General features: G+C 39.6%; 1 protein-coding gene across 1 annotated transcript in view; it reads left to right on the plus strand.

Moving 5' to 3' along the window:
- The window catches only part of EFNB2 (ephrin B2), a 71,461-nt gene that overhangs the window by 16,146 nt on the left and 35,129 nt on the right, over nt 1–20,186 (plus strand). The window contains exon 2 of the mRNA XM_089693607.1: nt 16,308–16,588. Within this exon, the coding sequence (XP_089549733.1) occupies nt 16,308–16,588 (281 nt within the window). The remainder of the gene's footprint in view (nt 1–16,307; nt 16,589–20,186) is intronic.

The following is a 20,186-nucleotide window of genomic DNA, read 5'->3' on the forward strand; positions in this document are numbered from 1 at the left end:
TGAAAGGAATAGTTTCCCATCATTGGTGTCAGTGGGAGGAAGAGTGCTTCATCATTGGTGTCAATGGGAGGAATAATGCCCGATCGTTGGTGTCAGTGGGAGAAATAGTGCCCCATCATTGGTATTGGATGGAGGAATAGTGCCCCATCGTCAGTGTTGGAGGAATAGTGCCCCACCATTGGTGTTAGTTGGAAGAAGAGTGCCCCATCATTGGTGTCAGTGAAAGAAATAGTTTCCCATCATTGGTGTCAGTGGGAGGAAGAGTGCTTCATCATTGGTGTCAATGGGAGGAATAATGCCCGATTGTTGGTGTCAGTGGGAGGAATAGTGCCCCATAGTTGGTGTTGGTGGCAGGAATAATGCCCCATGGCTGGACGAAGGCAAGTAAAGGGCTGCAGTTTGGAGACCACTTCCCTAGACCCATACAAGTATTTAACCCTTGCAGTATGCAAGAGGGTTTTTCCTAGAGTTCAGCTTTAAGGAAAAACTTGGTGTATTAAAGGAAGTTGTATATTGGAGTTTCACAGTTTTTGTTCAGGCTCCATTCACTTTTTGTGATTTGAAATCTCAGGCAGAGCCAGAGTGATTTTGACTGCAATTCCAAATCGCATGGCAAGCTCAGCACTCCAAATGTGCTGCAATTGTCGTGCAACAGGATCACGCGGCAATCATGGCAAACCGTGTCTTTAAAAATCGCGCGAAGCTTGTCGCAGGAGCTTCTTTTATGGCGACAAACACGCATTGGGCAGCCCATTCAAGTGAATGGACTGCCCTATGCGACAAGCAGAATCGCGTGTGAATCACACAGTGAAAAATCACATAGCGGGAACGCTCATTCCCGCTACGAAAGAATGTGAACGGGTTTTACCAATGTAGTCTTTTGCTACATTTAAATTTAGAAAAGTCTTTCTCTGATTGTATTTGGCATCCAGACCTTCTGAATGTTTTCATATGTTATGAATGGACAATGGGGCCAGCAGCTGTGTGTTCTAGATGGAATTCATATGTTGCTGGTGTTTATACACTTTCAGTGTGCCTGGTAGCACACATTTTCCCTTTAATGAAATGCTATCTATTTGTCCGTCGGAATATGAATATTTTAACACACCTTTTCATGTTTTGTCTGCAAATTCCATCTTTGTTTTTATTATGTTCCAAGAACAAAAATGTTAGCATGCTGATAGAAGATTGCAGGGCATAGCAATCCATATTACAGAGGAGATTCATTTTGTTTCTGATCCTGGGGCTTTGCAGAGGTCATTCTCTCTCTCTGGCCCGTAAAGGCTACAGCCTAACAATGCAGGCTTGTTCAGAGGATAATAACCGACACAAAATAATGCTATATCATACAATCCTAGCTGTTTCCGATTTTAGACTTGAATTTACTGCATCATCTCCAGGGGTAGAAAAATGTGGAGGTTATGGATTACAAAAAAATCAAAACAAGTGGTTTCATGTATTAAAAATGAGCAAAGAGCTGTTACGTGCAGTAGCAATCCTTGACAACCAATTGGAAGTCAGCTTTTATTATGCTCCACACTGTAAGCAATTCAAGGCTTCTAATTGGCTGCTGAGAAAAAAAATAGGGTATACCAGTAGTAAAATAAATGACACTGTATGACAATTGCTGTATATATTGTTCCTGGCATCTTTAACATATTTGGCTAGTTCTTGTGATTTGTTGAAATCCTAATCTTGAGTGGTCCTGCCAACACCACCAGGCTCAACAAACGTCACATGGAAAATCCAAGAGGAAAATTGTCGGAAAACAGTGACTCTAGCCAGTCAAATGCCCAGTCACTGTATGGGCATTCTAACAACCACGGGAGCCAGATATCAGAATACAAGAGTCGTCACTGAAGATTTCTCTATCCATGCTGTTAAGAACGGATGGGGGGATTGTGTGCATGAGTGAATAGTGTGTATGGTCAGCTGTAACCCAATCCAACTACTTATGGATAGAAAAATGCAGGTATGCCTGTGGGTTACCCTAAGCCTGTGTAGACAACCATGGGTTGACCTGTCTTTTAAAACTCTATTCTGCCTAGAGGCACCTCTAGCAAACCTGGAACTCGCCCATCAGCAGTAACAGGATTGAACAGAAATTTTACTATATTCTTTTATGGTAAAACCACATTGTTTCCATAAACCCGTAAAATGAAAAAAGTAAAATAGGCCAGGTCTTAAAAAATGAACAATATTAACAGTTCTGTTACAAATACCCACAAAAGTCATCGAAAAAGAAAAGAAAAGAAAAAAGCATCTAGGGTTACAATACAGTAGAAATTTGGGATTACAGTGGTACAAAACAGCACAACTTCAATATAGAGGAGCAGATGCTCCATGCAACACATAGAGGTTAAACTGTGGATACAAAATTGTACACATATTCTGAGCAATCTGGTTACTAGTTCAGCTAGGATATATAAAATATATATATATTTTTTCATTCTCCAATCCTATCTAACTGTTGGGGTTATTCAGCAAAAAAGCAATCAGGATGTGAAAAACATCCATCACTTTACTGTTATCAGAACAGTAAAGAATTACTTGATGTGTTGCAATGTCTTACTTCATTATTATTATTATTATTATACAGGATTTATATAGCACCAACAGTTTGCACAGCGCTTTACATTATAATGGGAGACAATACAGCAACAATACAGTTCAATACAAGAGGGATATGAGGGCCCTGCTCCTCGGAGCTTACAATCTAATGAATCTTACTTCATTTGGGATTTCACTGCTCATTGTGCATTCTAATGCCTTTGTGTAGGTTTAAGGCTGTGCATACATTATACAATTTTCTTGTACAATTTTCCTTTAGATCTACCAAAACCATATAATGTGAGGTCAAGCCTTAACAATTTGTATGCAGTCAGGTTAATCTAAAGGAAACGGAATAAGAAAATTGTATAATGTATGGCCAGCTTTAATGGGCCCAAAGAGTTTCCTTGGGCTGGCCAAACACTGAAGGCTGAATGAAGAAAAATCTTCCTCTATCCATGCTATACAGCATGGTTGGCTGAATTTGCCTTCCAGGCTATTGTATTCTGACAGCTGCTGGCGACTACCAGAATACCTAAACAGCGGCTGCATCTGAGTGGATGATGCTGCTGTTTGACCGCCTCATTCGATTTTTAAAATGAAGGAGGTTGGGCAGGAGGAGGCCAACAGGGCCACCCACAAAATGAATTTCAGCCAGTGCATTAGCAACTGGCTGAAATTTTCACTGGGTATGGCCAATATTTCACTGCAGCAGTTTGGTCCAGCCACGTAGAAAGGAATGGGATTTCCCCTTGACATGAATTTTCATGCATCAAAATGCAAGAGTTCTGCTGCATCAAAACAGACAAGTGTGAATAGGCCCTAATACTTTTTTGTAATGCCTGCATATCAACCTTGCTGTATTCACAAAACGTATATTCGCTTAAAACTATTTTGTCTTTACTTATACCATGAGTCTCCAAACTTTCTAAACAGGGCCAGTTTGCTATCCTTTAGACTTTAGCTGGGTTGGACTGTGGTCAGTGGGAGTAGAAAATGATCTAGTGTTGGTAACTATGCCCAATCAATAATATTCCAGGAAGAGTGCCCCGTCACTGGTGTTAGTTGGGGGATTGGTGCCCCATCAGTGGTGTTAAAGAGGAAGGAATAGTACCCAATTATTGGTGTCAGTGGGAGGAATGGTGCCCCATCAGTGGTGTTAGGAGGAAGGAATAGTACCCAATTATTGGTGTCAGTGGGAGGAATAGTGCCCCATCTTTGGTGTCAGTGGGAGGAATAGTACCCCATTATTGGTGTCAGTGCGAGGAAGAGTGCCCATTTTTGGTGTTGGACGACTAGTGCCCCGCCATTGGTGTTAGTTGGAGGAATAGTGCCCCATCATTGGTGTCAGTGGGAGGAAGAGTGCCCCATCATTGGTGTCAGTGAAAGGAATAGTGCTCCATCGTTGGTGTCAGTGGGCGGAAAAGTGCCCCACTGTTGGTGTCAGTAACAGCAGTTATGCCCCATTGTTAATGTCAGTTGGGAAGAAGGGCCAGGTAAAGGCAAGTAAAGGGCTGCATACAGTCCTCAGGCTACAGTTTGGAGACCATTGGCTTGTACCATTTGATGTCATTAAGCGGGCTGTGATGAAATTAGTTTTTATGTAAAAAAAAAAAAGGAAAAGGCTTTCATAGACGCATTGGTTAAATCGGATGGAAAACACTTCCGTACCAAAGGTAAAAAAAGACACTTGTCAGCATCCAATTTACTAATTGTGCATCTTATATGCATTTGTGATTGACTGTCATATAATCTGTCAGAAGCAGTAAACGGCAGATAAATATTCCTTTATTCACTCGAGTAATCCAAATATGTAATTTGCATTTTCAGATCAATTAAGAAAAAAAAATAAATAAAAAAGCAAAAGAAATGACATCACTCAAAATTTTAATTTGCCTTGAAATATTTTACAGGCTTCTTCATTGTTTGTCTAACGCCTCGCCTTCACATAGCAAGACAGACCCACCCTCTGTCGCAGTCTGTGGTTTGAAGCATTGCTGCCGGGAACCTGACTGTACAGGTGTACATTACCTGCCGAATAAATTGATAGGGCACGACAAAGTATCCTATGATGGGGAGGAATGATTAGCTTCTTCCATTATGCAGCTTGGTGAAGCCAAATGACTTACTCTGTTGTACTGTCAGTCAGGCTTACATAATGATTTATGATGTGCATACACAGCCAGTTGTTAAACAGGTGCCAGCTGGACTTTGAAAACTACAGGAAGCCTTTCAGAAGGTTCTAAGACAGGCATTGACGGTTGGTGATATGTTTTCCTTACACACAACGCCAAATGGCCTGTATGCTGCCAAAGACGTGTTGGATTGTGTTGTCAGTGGGTGCCTACAGAGATAACTGTTCTTCATGCCCATAGCAATTAATGAGATGGTTCCTTTCATGTTTCCAGTACAGTATGGAAGAAAGGGAGAATGTAGGTGATTGCTAGGTGTAACACTTCTCTAAACATGGTCGCGAAACATTGAATAGCATCAATGACAATGTAACCTATAAAATACATGAAAGAGTAAGCACTGAACACGTGTCAGCCTTTGCTTTTGTAAAATACTGCCGTAACCCTTAGCAATTGGTTTAAAAGAATCCGTCACCTTACTAAGGAAATCTGATGGCGATCTGATTTTCCCTAGGTGGCTCGAACTTCCTCTGTTCAACCCATGGGCGTAAGAAGAGAGAACAAAATCAGTCCCCCATCCAAACTAAACAACATGGATGGAGGAATCTCCACTGCAGACTATGGTACCCAGGCAGCTGCGGCACTCGCAGGGCCAATCAGTGACTTCACCTGATAGGATGCAGTCACTGTTCGGCTCATAATTTTCCAGCCGACTAAGTTGATTTGACTTTTTTTGAGCTTCAGTGCCACCAATGGCTAAAATTTCATCCAATTCAGCAGGAACCAGATGACATTTTAGCGAATTATGGCCAGCCTTATGCTTTACAGATCTTTAAAGTGGTAGTAAACTCTTTATTTTACCTTTTAAACCTTAAATTGAATATCTCCTAAATGTGCACCATTTAGGAGATATTTGCTCTTTTTGAGAACCCGCACATGCATTCTGAAGGAACAGAATACCCATTCCGTTCCTTCAGAGGTACTGTGCCATGGCCTGGGGCTCCCGCGCACATGCGCAAGAGTGACGTCATCGCGGCTCAGCCAGTCAGATGGCTGGAGTTCGTGAACCTGGAAGGAAGACCGGGTGAAGATGGAAGCCTCTGCAGCGGTGACAGTGCGCCGCTGGAGGGCTTTGTTTTAAGGTTAGTCCTTCATAATGTGCTAGTATGTGATGTATACTAGCACAGTATGACATTTCCTTGCAGGGGATTTTTTTTCTTATATGTGATTTACTACCACTTTAAAAGAAGGCTTAGACAGGGTTATGTTATATAAATGCAGGGATAATATTTAGTAACCCATTGGGGGAGATTTACTAAAACTGGAGCTCTCAGAATCTGGTGCAGCTGTGCAAGGTAGCCAATCAGCTTCTGTTGTCAGATTGTTCAATTACATTTTGACAACAAAACCTGGAAGCTGATTGGTTTCTATGCAGCACCAGATTTTGCATGCTCCAGCTTTAGTAAATCAACCCCATAGCAACCAAGCTGATCTGACTGATATGAGGTATGAGTGATTGCTATTGTTTAGGAGCGTTTATATATCATCATTGCTCTTTGCATCTCTTTATTAGATAAGCCTGCCTTCGTTGTCTACAGTCACCTTATAGGCCTCATGCACACAGACGGTTAGTAGCTCCTGTGTGCATAAAATCTAAGGTGCTCTCTGGTGTTCAGGGAGCTGCGCATTCCATGTACAGCCACCAGTACAAACGAAAAACTGGATGTGGTCATGTTTGGGTAGACACCGATGGCTTCTGCCTTGTACCCGAACATGTATGTACAACAATTCTCCCCAAATTTGCCAGAGGAAGAAGCACCATACATAGGTACCCAAGCATGGCCACATACAGACATTCAGTTATATTGGCAGGCGTACATAAGATGTGCGGCTTCCCGGGCTCCACAAAGTTTTGGGGATTTTCTGCCTCAGCAAACAGGAGCTTCTAAATGGACATCTGCTGGACAAAAGCCGTAGCTGATTGCTGACAGTGTGCACTGCATGCTCATACCTGTTTCTGTTGTTCCTCCAACATTGCCCAAAGCACTCCTGAAATGCGTAGACCGACGTTCTCTAAAAGTGGGTATTTGCATAGCAATAGGCAAGCCCCACATGCACATGACTGGACCTGCTGATAGGTGGCTTGAACAGCCATTGCATTGCGGGATTAAAAAAAAGGGTCGGCTCCAGGGGCGGACTGACAACTCATTGGGGCCCCCGGGCAATAGGGGATCATGGGGCCCCTGTGTCCTTGGTCAAACTCATAAAAGCCTATGAAAAAGGTACCAGGGGCACCTCATGGGGCCCCCTACTGACCCCGGGCCCTCGGGCAGTGCCCAAGTTTCCAAATGTTCAGTCCGCCCCTGGTCGGCTCTTACCCATTATGAGAACAGGGAGAGACTTGGAAGGATGCTCCAAGTGGTGCTAGATTAGTACTTTGTTTGACAAAACAAAAACCTATACAAGCTGTTGACATTTCCTATCTGCTACAGCTTTTAGTCTGTTTGACTTTGGCTTTCTACAGGTTCTCTTCAACTCCTTCTCAGGAATCCAGTGAATGGTTGCCCTATTGTTTATTTGCAATGGATACCTGTCCTTGGTATTGTGAATGGTGTCCTATGCTATGCTATTCTTGCTGCTATTAATACTAGGGTTGCAGTCTATTAAGATAACTGTTTACATAATATCTGTGACTAGGTTGAAAAAAAAACAAAAAATCGACATCAAAGGAGGAACCAGGATTGAAGTTTCAAATGTGCAGGCTTGTACTGTGTAATGTAATATTATTGTTACTTCCACAGCAATTGTGAGTAAAAGGTGGGAAATTGATTAAGAATTAAGTAAAGCTATACCTATCCTTCCACATGCTTTGTCAAGTAGAACATGAGGTCACCAAGGGTAAGAACAGCCCCCTCTAGCTATGTCAGTATAAATTACTATTTAGTAAATAAGAAAGCATTCACTTGTACTGTATTTAACTGCGGACTGCAGACTAATATGCTTCGACACGCCACAGAAATACTTGCTGAACTGGTTTCTCTTCTCCCTCGTTATTTTCTCCTTTCTTCATCACTGTCAAGTATCTTCTATAAACTGCCTGATTGTAAACATATTTATAGAAAAGATTTTCTCCAATCATTTTTTGACAAATAAAGGAAAGTATAATATGTGTTCAGTGAGCGAATACTTTTGAGTCATTATCGCAGTCATTTTTATATGATATTTGTATTTCGCTGCCCCCTGCTTGCAGCTGAACCTAAGCAAACATTTAGCTAACAGAGTTCCCTGTGGGGACTCATCTAAAAATCACTATATTTCAAACGATAAGAAAAAAATTGGGAAGAGCAGATGTGTTGAAAAAAAATAAAACCGTATAAAAATTACTATTATTAACACTGGAATAATGACTTAAAGCTGATCTCTGGGCACTGAGTTCCCTCTAACTAATCACAATGTTGGCTTTAAAAATAAGGGCTTATGCAGAATACGCAGTGTTCAGATCTGTAATGTGTTTCATGGATTTGGACACAGCTGTATCCTATGCTATGGGTCCTAGTACACAGCTGTGACCAGCTCTGTAATCTGGAGCAGTATTCAGCTGCATACATATACAAAGGAAAAATCTTGTATGACCATATTTAATGCTGTACGCATATAAATGTGTGCGCTAACGTTTTCATGCGTATTTATTTATTACAGGTACTTATATAGCACTGTCAATTTATGCAGCACTTTACATATATATATTGTACATTCACATCAGTCCCTAACCCTCAAGAGGCGTACAATCTAAAGTCCCTAACTTACTTTCATACATACACATACTAGGGGCCAATTTAGACAGGAGTCAATTAACCTACCAGCATGCCTTTGAAGTGTGGGAGGAAACCAGAGTACCCGGAGGAAACCAACGCAGGCACAGGGAGAACATGCAAACTCCAGGCAGGTGGTCCCGTGGTTGGGATTTGAACCAACAACCCTAGTACTGCCAGGCAGAAGTGCTAACCATTTAGCCACTATGCATACAGTGTTTAGTATAAATGTATGCTATTAGCGCTGAATAACAAGGACACCAAGCGGCTTGTGCCACCTGTATCCTACCAACTAAGCATGCTAGGTGGTGGAAGTTACATGCATCCTTATTTGTATGCATGTATGCTCTGACAAGATTTTACATAGGATCAGAGGCTGCCAGCAAGATCCTTAGAAAAATCCAAAAGCCCCTTTTAGGCTCCATGCACTGTTCAACAGGGACCGGCTGAGATTCGATCCATCTATGGGCAGGCTGATTGTACTGAAATCGATCCATCGATCGAATTAAAGTGGAGCTCCAGTCAAAATCTAAAAAAATAAGTCAGCAGCTGCAAAAACTGTATCTGCTGACTTTTAACAACAGACACTCGCCTGTCCATCGATTCAGCGGTGTCCTCACGACAGCCGGTTTCACCAGCTGTGGTCTTTTCCCGGTGTTTTAAGTATGGGCAGCCGGCTGTGACAGCTTACGTCTTCACAGCTGGGTGCCCGCTACACATGCGCGAGTAGTGCTGCGCCTTGTGAATGGTCCCGGAGTCTTCTAGGACCTGTCACGTGTCCCAGAAGACTACGGGGAGGGAGGGAGGACAACTTCCGCTTCTGAGCAATGGAAGTGGGAGCAGGTATCTGTCAAAATCGGTTACCCCCAGCTCTTCAAAGGGGCCAATCCTTAATGGGAAGCGAAGCACGAAGCCTTAAAACGGAGGGGGGTGGAGCTCCGCTTTAAGTACAACCAGCCTGTCGGACGTTTTACATGCGATCACTGCTGGCGGAAAGCTCCCCACCAGCAGAACACAATAGTGACAATAGGGCTGTGGGATGGATTCCCCCATCAATACTAATTGCGTTCATGGGCTTATCGAGCGATTTTCTTTCGTGCATCTCATTTTTGCCGGAAAAAAAATTGCATCATCTATGGCTTGCTTTACTTTGTCCGGAGATAGGCTTTAAAATGAACACTTACTGAAAATAACCCATCTTTTCTTTTAATTTCTTCAAAGCTGAAGAATAGTTTTGAGAAGAGGAGAAAAAAGTTTGCTGAATTAATTAAATTGCTGACATGGTTCATAAAGCAGACTGTCATCATGACAAATGCAATGCTCTATTTTAGTCATGTGTAAACAGGATCCAAATATAAGCATTTTATGATAATGTTGCCAGAAAGACAGATCTATTGTTTTGCGTATGCAGTTTTGCAGGCATAGTGCGAATCGTGTCAGCTAATTTTCCTTTTTAATGCATGGCAATAGTTTATTTTCCTATTGCACAGTTTATTCATCTAATGATTTCTATTGTTTCAGTTTATAAACAATTATAAATCAGCTCCCTGTACATTTGTCACCAGACAGGAGTGCCTGACTATTGCCGCACCCTCATTTTCTGTTCATGAAAAAGAATTGCTAAATAGATTCTTTCCTTGCTATGTGGTGAAATGCATGATATTGGAAATTCTGAAGAAGGGGATCCCCATAATGCAAAACACCCTCTTTTCAAAATGATTGACAGCTTTGTAGAGGGAGGGTTGCTAGTGCAATTAAGTCAAGAATAGGTCCCTGTCCTGAGCAGGCAGAATCATATATTAAAAGTATCAAACAAAAGCCACTAATTACAGTGCGCACAGGCTTGTGTAGTAGTAACATAATGTTGTTCCTGGAGAATAATATATACTTTTTAAATATAGCTCACTAGTTAAACACTGCTTGAAGGGAAACAACGGTGTCTATTTTTAGTTATTATTGCAGTGTTTGCCTTTAAGCCGCTTTTGATGACTTTAACATTTATATGCTTGCTCTTCCACTTTTTTGTTACTGTATTGAACATAGAGATTTGTAAGTGAGCCACTAGAGGGCGATCTATATTTCACTGCAATCTCTGCATACCTCCTATCCTTTCCCTGCATAGCAGCAGTCTGCTTATGTAATGGCCAAATAGTGGATGCCTTGATGAGCCTAGAAAATGACAATTATTCACAGACACAAGGTTTTTTAAAGCATAAACATTAACGTGATTGTTTACAATTGGCTCTTCATAGATATATATATATATATATATACACACACACACACACACATACATTTCCTTTAAGTTTCAAATATTACTGTTGGTTTAAATACATAAATACATAGCTGCATATTTTGCATCCAAGGATTTATATAATAAAGAAAAAATATATACGTATATATGTGTGTGTGTGTGTGTGTGTGTGTATATATGTATATATGTGTGTGTGTGTATATGTATATATGTGTGTGTGTGTGTATATGTATATGTATATATATATATATATATATATATATATATATACACACACACACACACATGCAATTCCTTTAGGTTTCAAGTATTACTGTTGGTTTAAATACATAAATACATAGCTGCATATTTAGCATCCAAGGATTTATATAATAGTATGCGAAAGAACAAAGATAAAGAAAAAATATATGTGTGTGTACAATATATATATATATATATATATATATACACACACACACACACATGCATTCCCTTTAAGTTTCATGTATTACTGTTTAAATACATAAATACATAGCTGCATATTTTACATCCAAGGATTTATATAATAGTATGCGAAAGAACAAAGATAAAGACAAACCCTTAGAAACTAATCAGATTTCATCAGTTGAGAGCAGTAGGAGCATAAAGATTATTATTTTTTTGTTGCTTTGGTCTGCTGGATGTTATCTTTTTTTTTTACAAGTATATAAAGCTTATTGGTATAAAGCAATGATGTACTGCAACCCATAACCACTGATCAGTAATCATTCTTTATTTTCATTGCATTAAAATGACAAAAAAAGGGGAGGGGGGGATTGATGGTTCGGAATTGTTAAAATTGCTGCTACTTCGATTGTGCTTTAGGGATGATCAAATCAGGAGAGTCATCAATTCAGCACTTTTTGATTCTCCTAATTTTTTTTTTTTACATGTAGATCTGTTGAAAATTATGCCGTTTAGGAATGCAGGCAATTATGATAAATTCATTTGATTCTCTACAGCCTGAACACATTTACATGCAGTTATTCCGGGGAATTAAAGAGACCTTGTCACCCATTTAAAAAAAAAATGCAGATAGAAGTTAAAAAAAAAAACAAGTATTCTAAATGCTTACTTGTAGTGTTTTTCCTTTCCATGAATGATTTCTTATTGACTTGCAAAGTGCCTTTTAACTTGTGAGAAAATGTAACTACTCCAGGAAGAGTCAATTCCCTAGTGTAGCTTCCCCCCTTGCATATACATAGCCCCTCTTCTGGGAGTTTCTTACTGTGTGCTGGCCAAACTTCTCTGCCTTTCCCTTCATCCCCCTACATAACTTTTTATGTATCAGCCAATGGAGGAGTGAGATGAATAGTATAGAGCCAGGGGTCTCCAAACTATAACCCTCCAAGTGTTGAGGAACTGCAAGTCCCGTGAGGCCTTGGAAGACTCTGACAGCCACGGGCAAGACTCCCAGAGGCATGATGGAGTAATAGTACTTCAACAGCTGGAGGGCCATAGATAGTTTGGAGACCCTTGGTATAGAGTGACAGCTCTGAGCCTGCTGGGGCTGCTGACATCACAGCCAAGATGGCGGGTCTTATTATTATTATTATTCTCAGGTCTTTGGATGGTTACACAAGGGAGGCTTTTACAGGTCTAATGTTTAAAGTGTGGTAACTTATACATATAGGAGGAGATTTACTAAAACCGGTGCACACAATCTTATGCATCTGTACATTGAAACCATTCAGCTACCATGTTTTTGTCAGCTTCATTGAACAAGCTCGAGTTAAAAGCTGACTGGCTACCATTCTCAGCTGCACTAGATTCTATGTGCTCCAGTTTTCGTAAACCCCCCCCCCATAAACTTATAAAACAGTGGTCGGTGACAAGGTTTTTTTGAATATTTAGCATTTTTTCTGTATCTATTGTGTATACTGTATGTATTACTCACCTTTGGGGGAGTCATGCAATTTGGTGGTTGCTTCTTTAGCTTTGCAGTGCTGACAATATATGTTTTATGTGCCTCCAGTGTTTGTCTAAGCTGCTTGGGGTGCTCTGGTTTTCTTCCACCACTAAACACTGGTAGATCAATCAACTTATACTGAAACAACTCTATTGCATCTGTATGGCTGTGCTGGAGATAATAGATTGCAGTATACTAGGTCTCTAAAAAAAAAAAAAAAAAAAAAAAAATCAATTAAATAATTAATTAAATAAAAATAAGCATGTAAATGCACAATAAAGTTGGGGGGGGGTTTGTGCATATCCATAGGAACACTTTGCTTCCACTTATTTTTAAATCCAATTGTCCCTATCGGGCATTTCTTATTTATATTATTTTAATGGCTTCCTATTGGAAAATTCCGCTGTACCAGGGCTCGACAAATCCTAGGCACCAGGTCACCATGGCGACTAGAAATTATGTCCTGGCATCTGGGTTCACACACTGCCTCCCAATGACTTCAATGGGAAATCACACCCCATAGACTTCAATGGGATATCGTGCCCCATAGACTTCAATGGGATATCGCACCCCATAGACTTCAATGGGATATCGCGCCCCATAGACTTCAATGGAAAATCGCGCCCCATAGTCTTCAGTGGCAAAACACCTCCCATAGACTTCAATGGCAAAACACCTGCCATAGACTTCATTGTAAAAACTCCTGTCAGTGGCAATCCTATGTGAACGCTTATCTCCGCAAGCCACTCTATTCTATCACTTGCGAGTCTGGAACGCACCACTACCCTTTTCATAATGGCACTCAAAAATATGATGCGTGTGGATCGCATCTGTGTGAACCATCTCAATAGGAACACATAATATCTAGCCTGTCATGCTGTGAGTTTCAAAACGAATCCAAAATGTGGGAAGCAGGGCGGCTCCATTCACACCTGGGCATTTTGGGTCACAGCAGAATTGCTGTGATTGCAAAATGCAGGTTCAGGTGCCATTATTTTCAATGGCGCCTAAAACATGGCGTGGTTTTGCCGTGATGGTCATGAAGTCTCGGGTGAAAAAAACCCACGTAACGCTAAAAAAAAAAAAAAAAAGCCTCCTAATTTTTTTTTTGGTGGCTCCTGGATTCAAAGCAAATTTGTTAAGCCCTGTGCTATACCATTGGCAACCTGTGTGTGTATATATATAATATATTCATGTGTGTGTCGGGGGGGAAGGTGGTTAAGCACAGGTGCTATTGTATATTCCAGCAAGGAAACATTTCATGATACCAGTGTAACCCCGAGTGAAAAGGCTGTGGCATCGTATTACTCCAGCACTGAGATAAGTGATATGCTAGCTGTATGATTACAGATAATAGCTGCAAGGAAATAAGCAAGGCTCTTCCTTGGCTTTGATTACCCATAATGTTAACCAACAAAAGCAGTAACTAGAAAGGTAGAAGATCAAATAGGCTGGAGCCTGGCATTCAGCTGCTAGGCCAAATCCAGTGTCAGTCTGCTGACATGAGAATTGATTTAGCAATTAATAAACTTACCTGGTGGCCTTCTTGAGTCTTACTAGGACAGGATTCCTGGCTAAGGACTTTGTTCTCAGTCTTTAATATTTTAATGAGCCCGCAGGCTTAGCTGCGTACAAATGAGTAGGGATTTCTAAGTGCAATGTTTAATGTTTCTGCTCCGCAAAGGATGTTGATTAGAAAGCTCTTGTTTCTATTTCCCACAGGCATTCTGCCGCAAGCAATATTATGTACAGAAAGGCTAAACTATATTTGTGGATGATGCTGTATTGCTTGCTGAGGCCTACAGCTTCATTTGGATAGCTAAAGCCTGCTTGTTGTGTAACGGTAATATCTTTTGGGTTTTGGAGGAGAACTGCTTTTCAAGTGAAATTAATACTCGAAGAAAAAGCAAAAACAAGCATGTTCTGGTGTAGGGTTTATGTTTCTATTGTGTTTTTGAATTTGTTGCTTTTTGTTTTTAATCTTGGTTTAGCTATTTTGACCTACCAAAACATTGTAGCCTCCCTGGCGGTATTCCCGAGTGTAGCTCGGGGTAAAGTTTCAGTACCACAAGCGGTAACCCCGAGCTACATGTGGCGCTGCTCCGGGATCCCCTGATCACTTACCTTGTCCTGCGCTCCCGCGATGTCTCTCCTGCAGTGTCCCCTGTAATGTCCTATGGCCAATGCCAGCATCTGTCTTCTGGGCTCCGTCCCCTGCGAGCTTCGGGACGTACGGGGATGGAACTGACGGGAAATTTGAAAATGACAAAAAGTGACATTCACTAAATACACTTAGATCACATAGTAAAACATTCCTGTATCAAACCATTTCACATACATTTTGTCCCTAGTGCTTTGTCCTGTGCCCTGCCTGCATTTTTACTGTTCTTTCTGCCTGGAAACTGAGAAATGTCCATGGCGTCCAAAAATTGTCCCTTTAGGTCAAAAGCAGTTTTAGACCAGCTAGAGAACAGCGATAGGAAATCAGAACCACTTGCAGAATTGAGTGATAATGATTCGTGGGGAACTTCGTCATCAGACACTGAAAACGATTTTGCGACTTTGCTCAGTGATGTGCGAACTTGGCGCTCTATTTCAAATTTCAGTGTTTTTGGTTTGATTATATTATTAAATTAAATTTTTTATTATTATTTTTTATGATTATTTATTAAATTATAATTTATGATTTCGTATTTCAAATTTTAACATACCTGGGATGTTTACTAGACTCTTGTTCGGACAGAGTTCAGTGAGTTATTCCTAAAAATTACAGGCCTACAATAAAACAAATACATATTTCCATGCAAAAAAATGTACCGCTATGAGCACAGAAATATGGACATAATCAGACCGCTAGGGAGGTTAAGTTATGGCTGTTTTTTTTATTTCCAGTCTGCTAGTTTTGAGTATTTTCTTGGTCAGTATTGGATGCTTTGCAAACTCCTGCATGTCTTGCAGTGCTCTTGAGCCATATACAATTTTGCTGATAATGGCAATCCGTGCGTTAAGGAGATGATTTTACAGTTTTGAAATAGATACATGAACTCATTCTCGGCCTGCTTATAAACAGAGCTGTGAAGGTGACAAATGTTGAATGCATGACTTTTGATCTTTAAAAAGAAGGGGGAAAAAAGCTCTTACCGACCTGTACAAAACTCTTTTAAAATGAATATTTAAACTATGTGCCAAAGCTTTTAAAAGGTAAAAAGTGCCAATAACCTTTTTTATGTATAATTATTTTATTGCAGACAGGTTTCTATTTTCTTAAATAAACTAAAGCCCAGGACAGGGGCACATAACTGAAGACTAGATTATTATTATTATTATTAATAATAATAATAATAATAATAATAATCTAAACAATAATAATATTACTAGTGCCTCTGTTGTTATCAACCTTATTATATATGATCATCAATCCATTGACAATGCTGGTTCTACTTTTATTAGTCCAATTACACCCAAGTACCCTTACTTTTGATTTAAGTCTCACCCATCTGAATTACTGGCATCTGAGGAATCCCAAACTCTTGTCAACTGTTCATAAGTCTGTTATTATGTATTTAATGATATGCTACTATTTTTTGTTTCTGTTTTCTTACAATTTTTTCCTAATTTTTGTTTTCATTTAGATTCCTTCCTGGTCAAGGGATAATACTGTATCCACAAATAGGAGATAAACTGGATATAATTTGCCCTAAAGTGGACACCAAATCTACTGCCCAATATGAATATTATAAAGTCTACTTAGTGGATAAGGAGCAAGCAGATAGCTGCACTATAAAAGACAAAACGCCTTTGCTGAACTGTGATAAGCCAGAGCTGGATGTGAAGTTTACCATCAAGTTTCAGGAGTTCAGTCCGAATCTCTGGGGACTGGAATTCCAGAGAGACACGGACTACTACATCGTATGTAAGTATGCCTGATTTTATATATAACACATGTCATTTCTACTTTATGAAAGGGTGCCTTGTATAGAATAAAATGTATGTTTTATTTTTGCAATGTCTTCTAATGTCTGTTGGATACCTGATCTGAGACAGGCGATATATCGGTATATATCAGCCTAATCCCCCTTTTTAAAAGTCAGAAGTGTTTTCATATTGAAAATAGATTAAGCTTGGGGTCCCAATGCAGGCTCAAAGAATAAAAGCTACTGCCTGTGATATATAGACCTAGTAAAATAGGGGGGATGGCAGACTTTCCTCCAGGAGCTGGAAATGGAGTAAAAGTGAATAGCATGTAATACTATGAAATATACATTATGGCCGTAGCTTTTTAGTTGCATTAAATGGGTTTGCAGTTCGAGAACTGATCAAAGCTTATGGAGCAAGAGACACACTTTCATTACCTCAGACCTCAAAGCCCAGTTGCTCCGTGTTTTTTGAAAGTACTGCCCAGACTATCATGAAATATAATCATTTTTCGGCTTCCTAACATCTTTTATGACCTGTGAAGTGGGTAAAGGAGTGCCTCGGGAAACATTCAACTGAAAACCTCCAGCTTGCATGCAGACCTCATTAGTTCAGCTTACACTGAGATGATCATTTATTCTGACATGCACACACTCAAATAAGGAGGTTTTCCTAAATGTTCTGTCCAGTCTTTCTTTATTCCCTTTGAGTTTTCATCTAACTCTCTTAATTAATTGCCCTCTTGCCTCAGTGCAAACAATCTAATTCCCTATGCAGTCGCATGAATTGACCTAACGTGGAATGCAGTCGGCTTGGATACGTTTTAGCCATACAAGATTACCAGAGAGATTAATTGTAGAAGTCTCTTTGGAGTCTTATTAAAACTAAAATTGCACTGTTCTTCAGAATTCCAAATAGACCTCAAACAAGGGTTGAACTGAAAAAGTTGGAGCCCCATAGCCCATTCCTTACACCCAAGGAAAATTAACTTCATGGTCCTATTAAGGCACCAAGACAGAGCACAGTTTTAAGTTGTTACCTGTTGATATCTGCCAGTGCTTTGCAGGGCAGTCTTGGGGGATATAAAGGATTGGACTACCTTGTTCTTGTTGGATTTATAGTACCCATGTGGGCTGGAATGGCATCAGTTCAATAAAATTTAAAGGTGCCATAATATCAGCAGATAGGATCAACAAATAATTCCAACCTCTGCAGGTGGCCACCTAAACCTAAAAACCTAGGTTTAATTCTATAGGGAATTCCAAGAACCCCTGTCTGGTTCTTTTTTGCTGTCTGTCCTTTTGGGAAGATTTGACTTTGTCCCACAACAGAAACTGAGAGGAAAGCTATGCAAACAGTCCAAACTGAAAGAAACAATTCTTGCAAAAAAAAAAGTGCCAAAATAAATTGATGTTTCCATCAAAAGATTCCTGCTTTTTCTGGTCTGGAGATAGGCTTAACATGTTGAGTTTTCCATCACCTCCTGTCAAAGTGACAAAAAACATAACAAATAGAGAAGATAAATCTCCCATCGGGCACGAACAATAATTAAAACTTGGCAGAGATTCCAGTGATTTCCCACTCTACCCCAAAACTAAAACGAACATTTTGGCTGTAGATAGGCTTTAAGCTTTACAGTAAGCCTGTAACATGAAGACAGGATGGGGCCATACCATTTCCATTTGTTCTTTTGTTTATCTATCTTTATTGTGTGTAATGAAGCAAGTATCTAATCTTTTGTGGAATATCAGTTCCTAATGAACTCCACTGAACTCCTACTATCTCAGGTGATTACAGCTACCATACCTTGACAAAACTTGATATATTTTGAGCTGTTTTATATAGTCTATGTAGTCGATTGCAATATTTTTACAGGAAGAACCCTTACATGCTGGGAACAGTATTGCAATTTTTTCTTTCAATGGGATTATAAAAATCATCATTGGAAATACTGAAAAAAGTAAGCTTCTGTACTAGCGAAAAGCAATTATGTCAACGCTACTTTATTTTTATGATTCTTTTTGTAAGCTCTCCTGCTCTGTAGCATTTTAGGCCAGTTATCTAAGCCTGCTTTAAAAGTTCCAGGTCTCCAAAACAATGCCTTAAGTGCAAACACAGAATGGAAGTCACAGGTGAAAATGATCGCTGTTGAGAAAAAGCAGCTCTTAGAACCTACACATTTGTGCCTATTCTTGTTAGTGTTCCCATGAAAAAAAAATGACATATAATTTACAGCTATTGATAGCACAAGTGGAAATCCACCGTGAACATTTGTAATGTTGATAATAAAGATATGAAAGTGAAATTTGTATCCGTTTTCTATTTGTAGCATCAAAGAATACATGACTAAGCACATGAAGCTTCCCATTATGTTTACCTTTTGTTAGGTATATACAGTAATAACATTCTTTTTAAATGCTGCGATCAGTCATTGTCCTAGTCCAGCCGCTGCTATGTAAATCAGTAAAAGGAGGGTTAGAAAAGGTGTGAACAGCTGTGACAGTTGTCTTGATGTGCAATCCATTGAAGAATGCTGTAGTACATTCAATGATTTTTCTTCAACTGAAGAAAAAAAAAAAACGATAGGAACACAACTACATTAGACAAGGCAGTATTAAAACATATACAAACTTATAAGGCTGTATAGAGTTATAGGTTTATTGAGAGTATTGGTGTTGTTCCTTATTACGGTATTCTAGCAAGTTTGGAATAACTTATTGGCGTATTCATTTAAACAGATAATATATTTTTGATGGGCTTGCTTGTCCTTATTGATTAAGCAGGGGGTTTGATATTGAATGATGAGACAGTCTATGCAGTGCCTACCTAGCAGATAATGCAAATGAAAATTCTGGTGCAGAAACTGAAAATTCAGGATGCACTTGGCCTAAAACAGACAGTTTTTAAAAATTAATATATTTTTCATATTGTTTTGGAAAAAAATACACTTTAATGATTAAAAAAACCCCACAATATATAACTCATTTTTTTTATAAAATATGAAAGATGATGTTACGCCGAGTAAATAGATCCCAACATGTCATGCTTTAAAATTGCGCACGCTTTTGGAATGGCATCAAACTACGGTACTTAAAAATCTTTATAGTCGATGCTTTAAAAATTTCTACAGGATATCAGTGTAAAGTTACAGAGGAGGCCTAGTGCTAGAATTATTGCTCTTGCTCCAATGTTCGTGGCGATACTTCACATGTGTGGTTTGAACACTGTTTACATATAAGGGCGTGGCCTATGTATGCTTTCACCACTACGCGCGAGCACAGGGGATGAAGGCACTTTACACTTTTTTTTATTATTTATTTATTTATTTTTACACTGTCCCTTTCAAAAAATAATTTTTAAATCACTTTTATTTCTATCACAAGGAATGCATGCATCCCTTGTGATAGAAATAAGTAGTGACAGGTCCTCTTTATGCAGAGATATGGGGTCAATAAGACCCCACATCTCTCCTCTACAATGTAAAGCATTAGCTCAAAGCGCTAATCTAGTGCTTTAAAAAAAAAAATGGCCTTGTTTACAAAGCGCCGGAACCGGAAGTGACGTTGCTCCGGTTCTCCAAGGGCATAGAGATGAGT

This window comes from Staurois parvus, unplaced genomic scaffold (genome assembly GCF_062004578.1).
Source record: "Staurois parvus isolate SC_StPar_1 unplaced genomic scaffold, SC_StPar_1.0 ptg000634l, whole genome shotgun sequence".
Taxonomy (NCBI): domain Eukaryota; kingdom Metazoa; phylum Chordata; class Amphibia; order Anura; family Ranidae; genus Staurois; species Staurois parvus.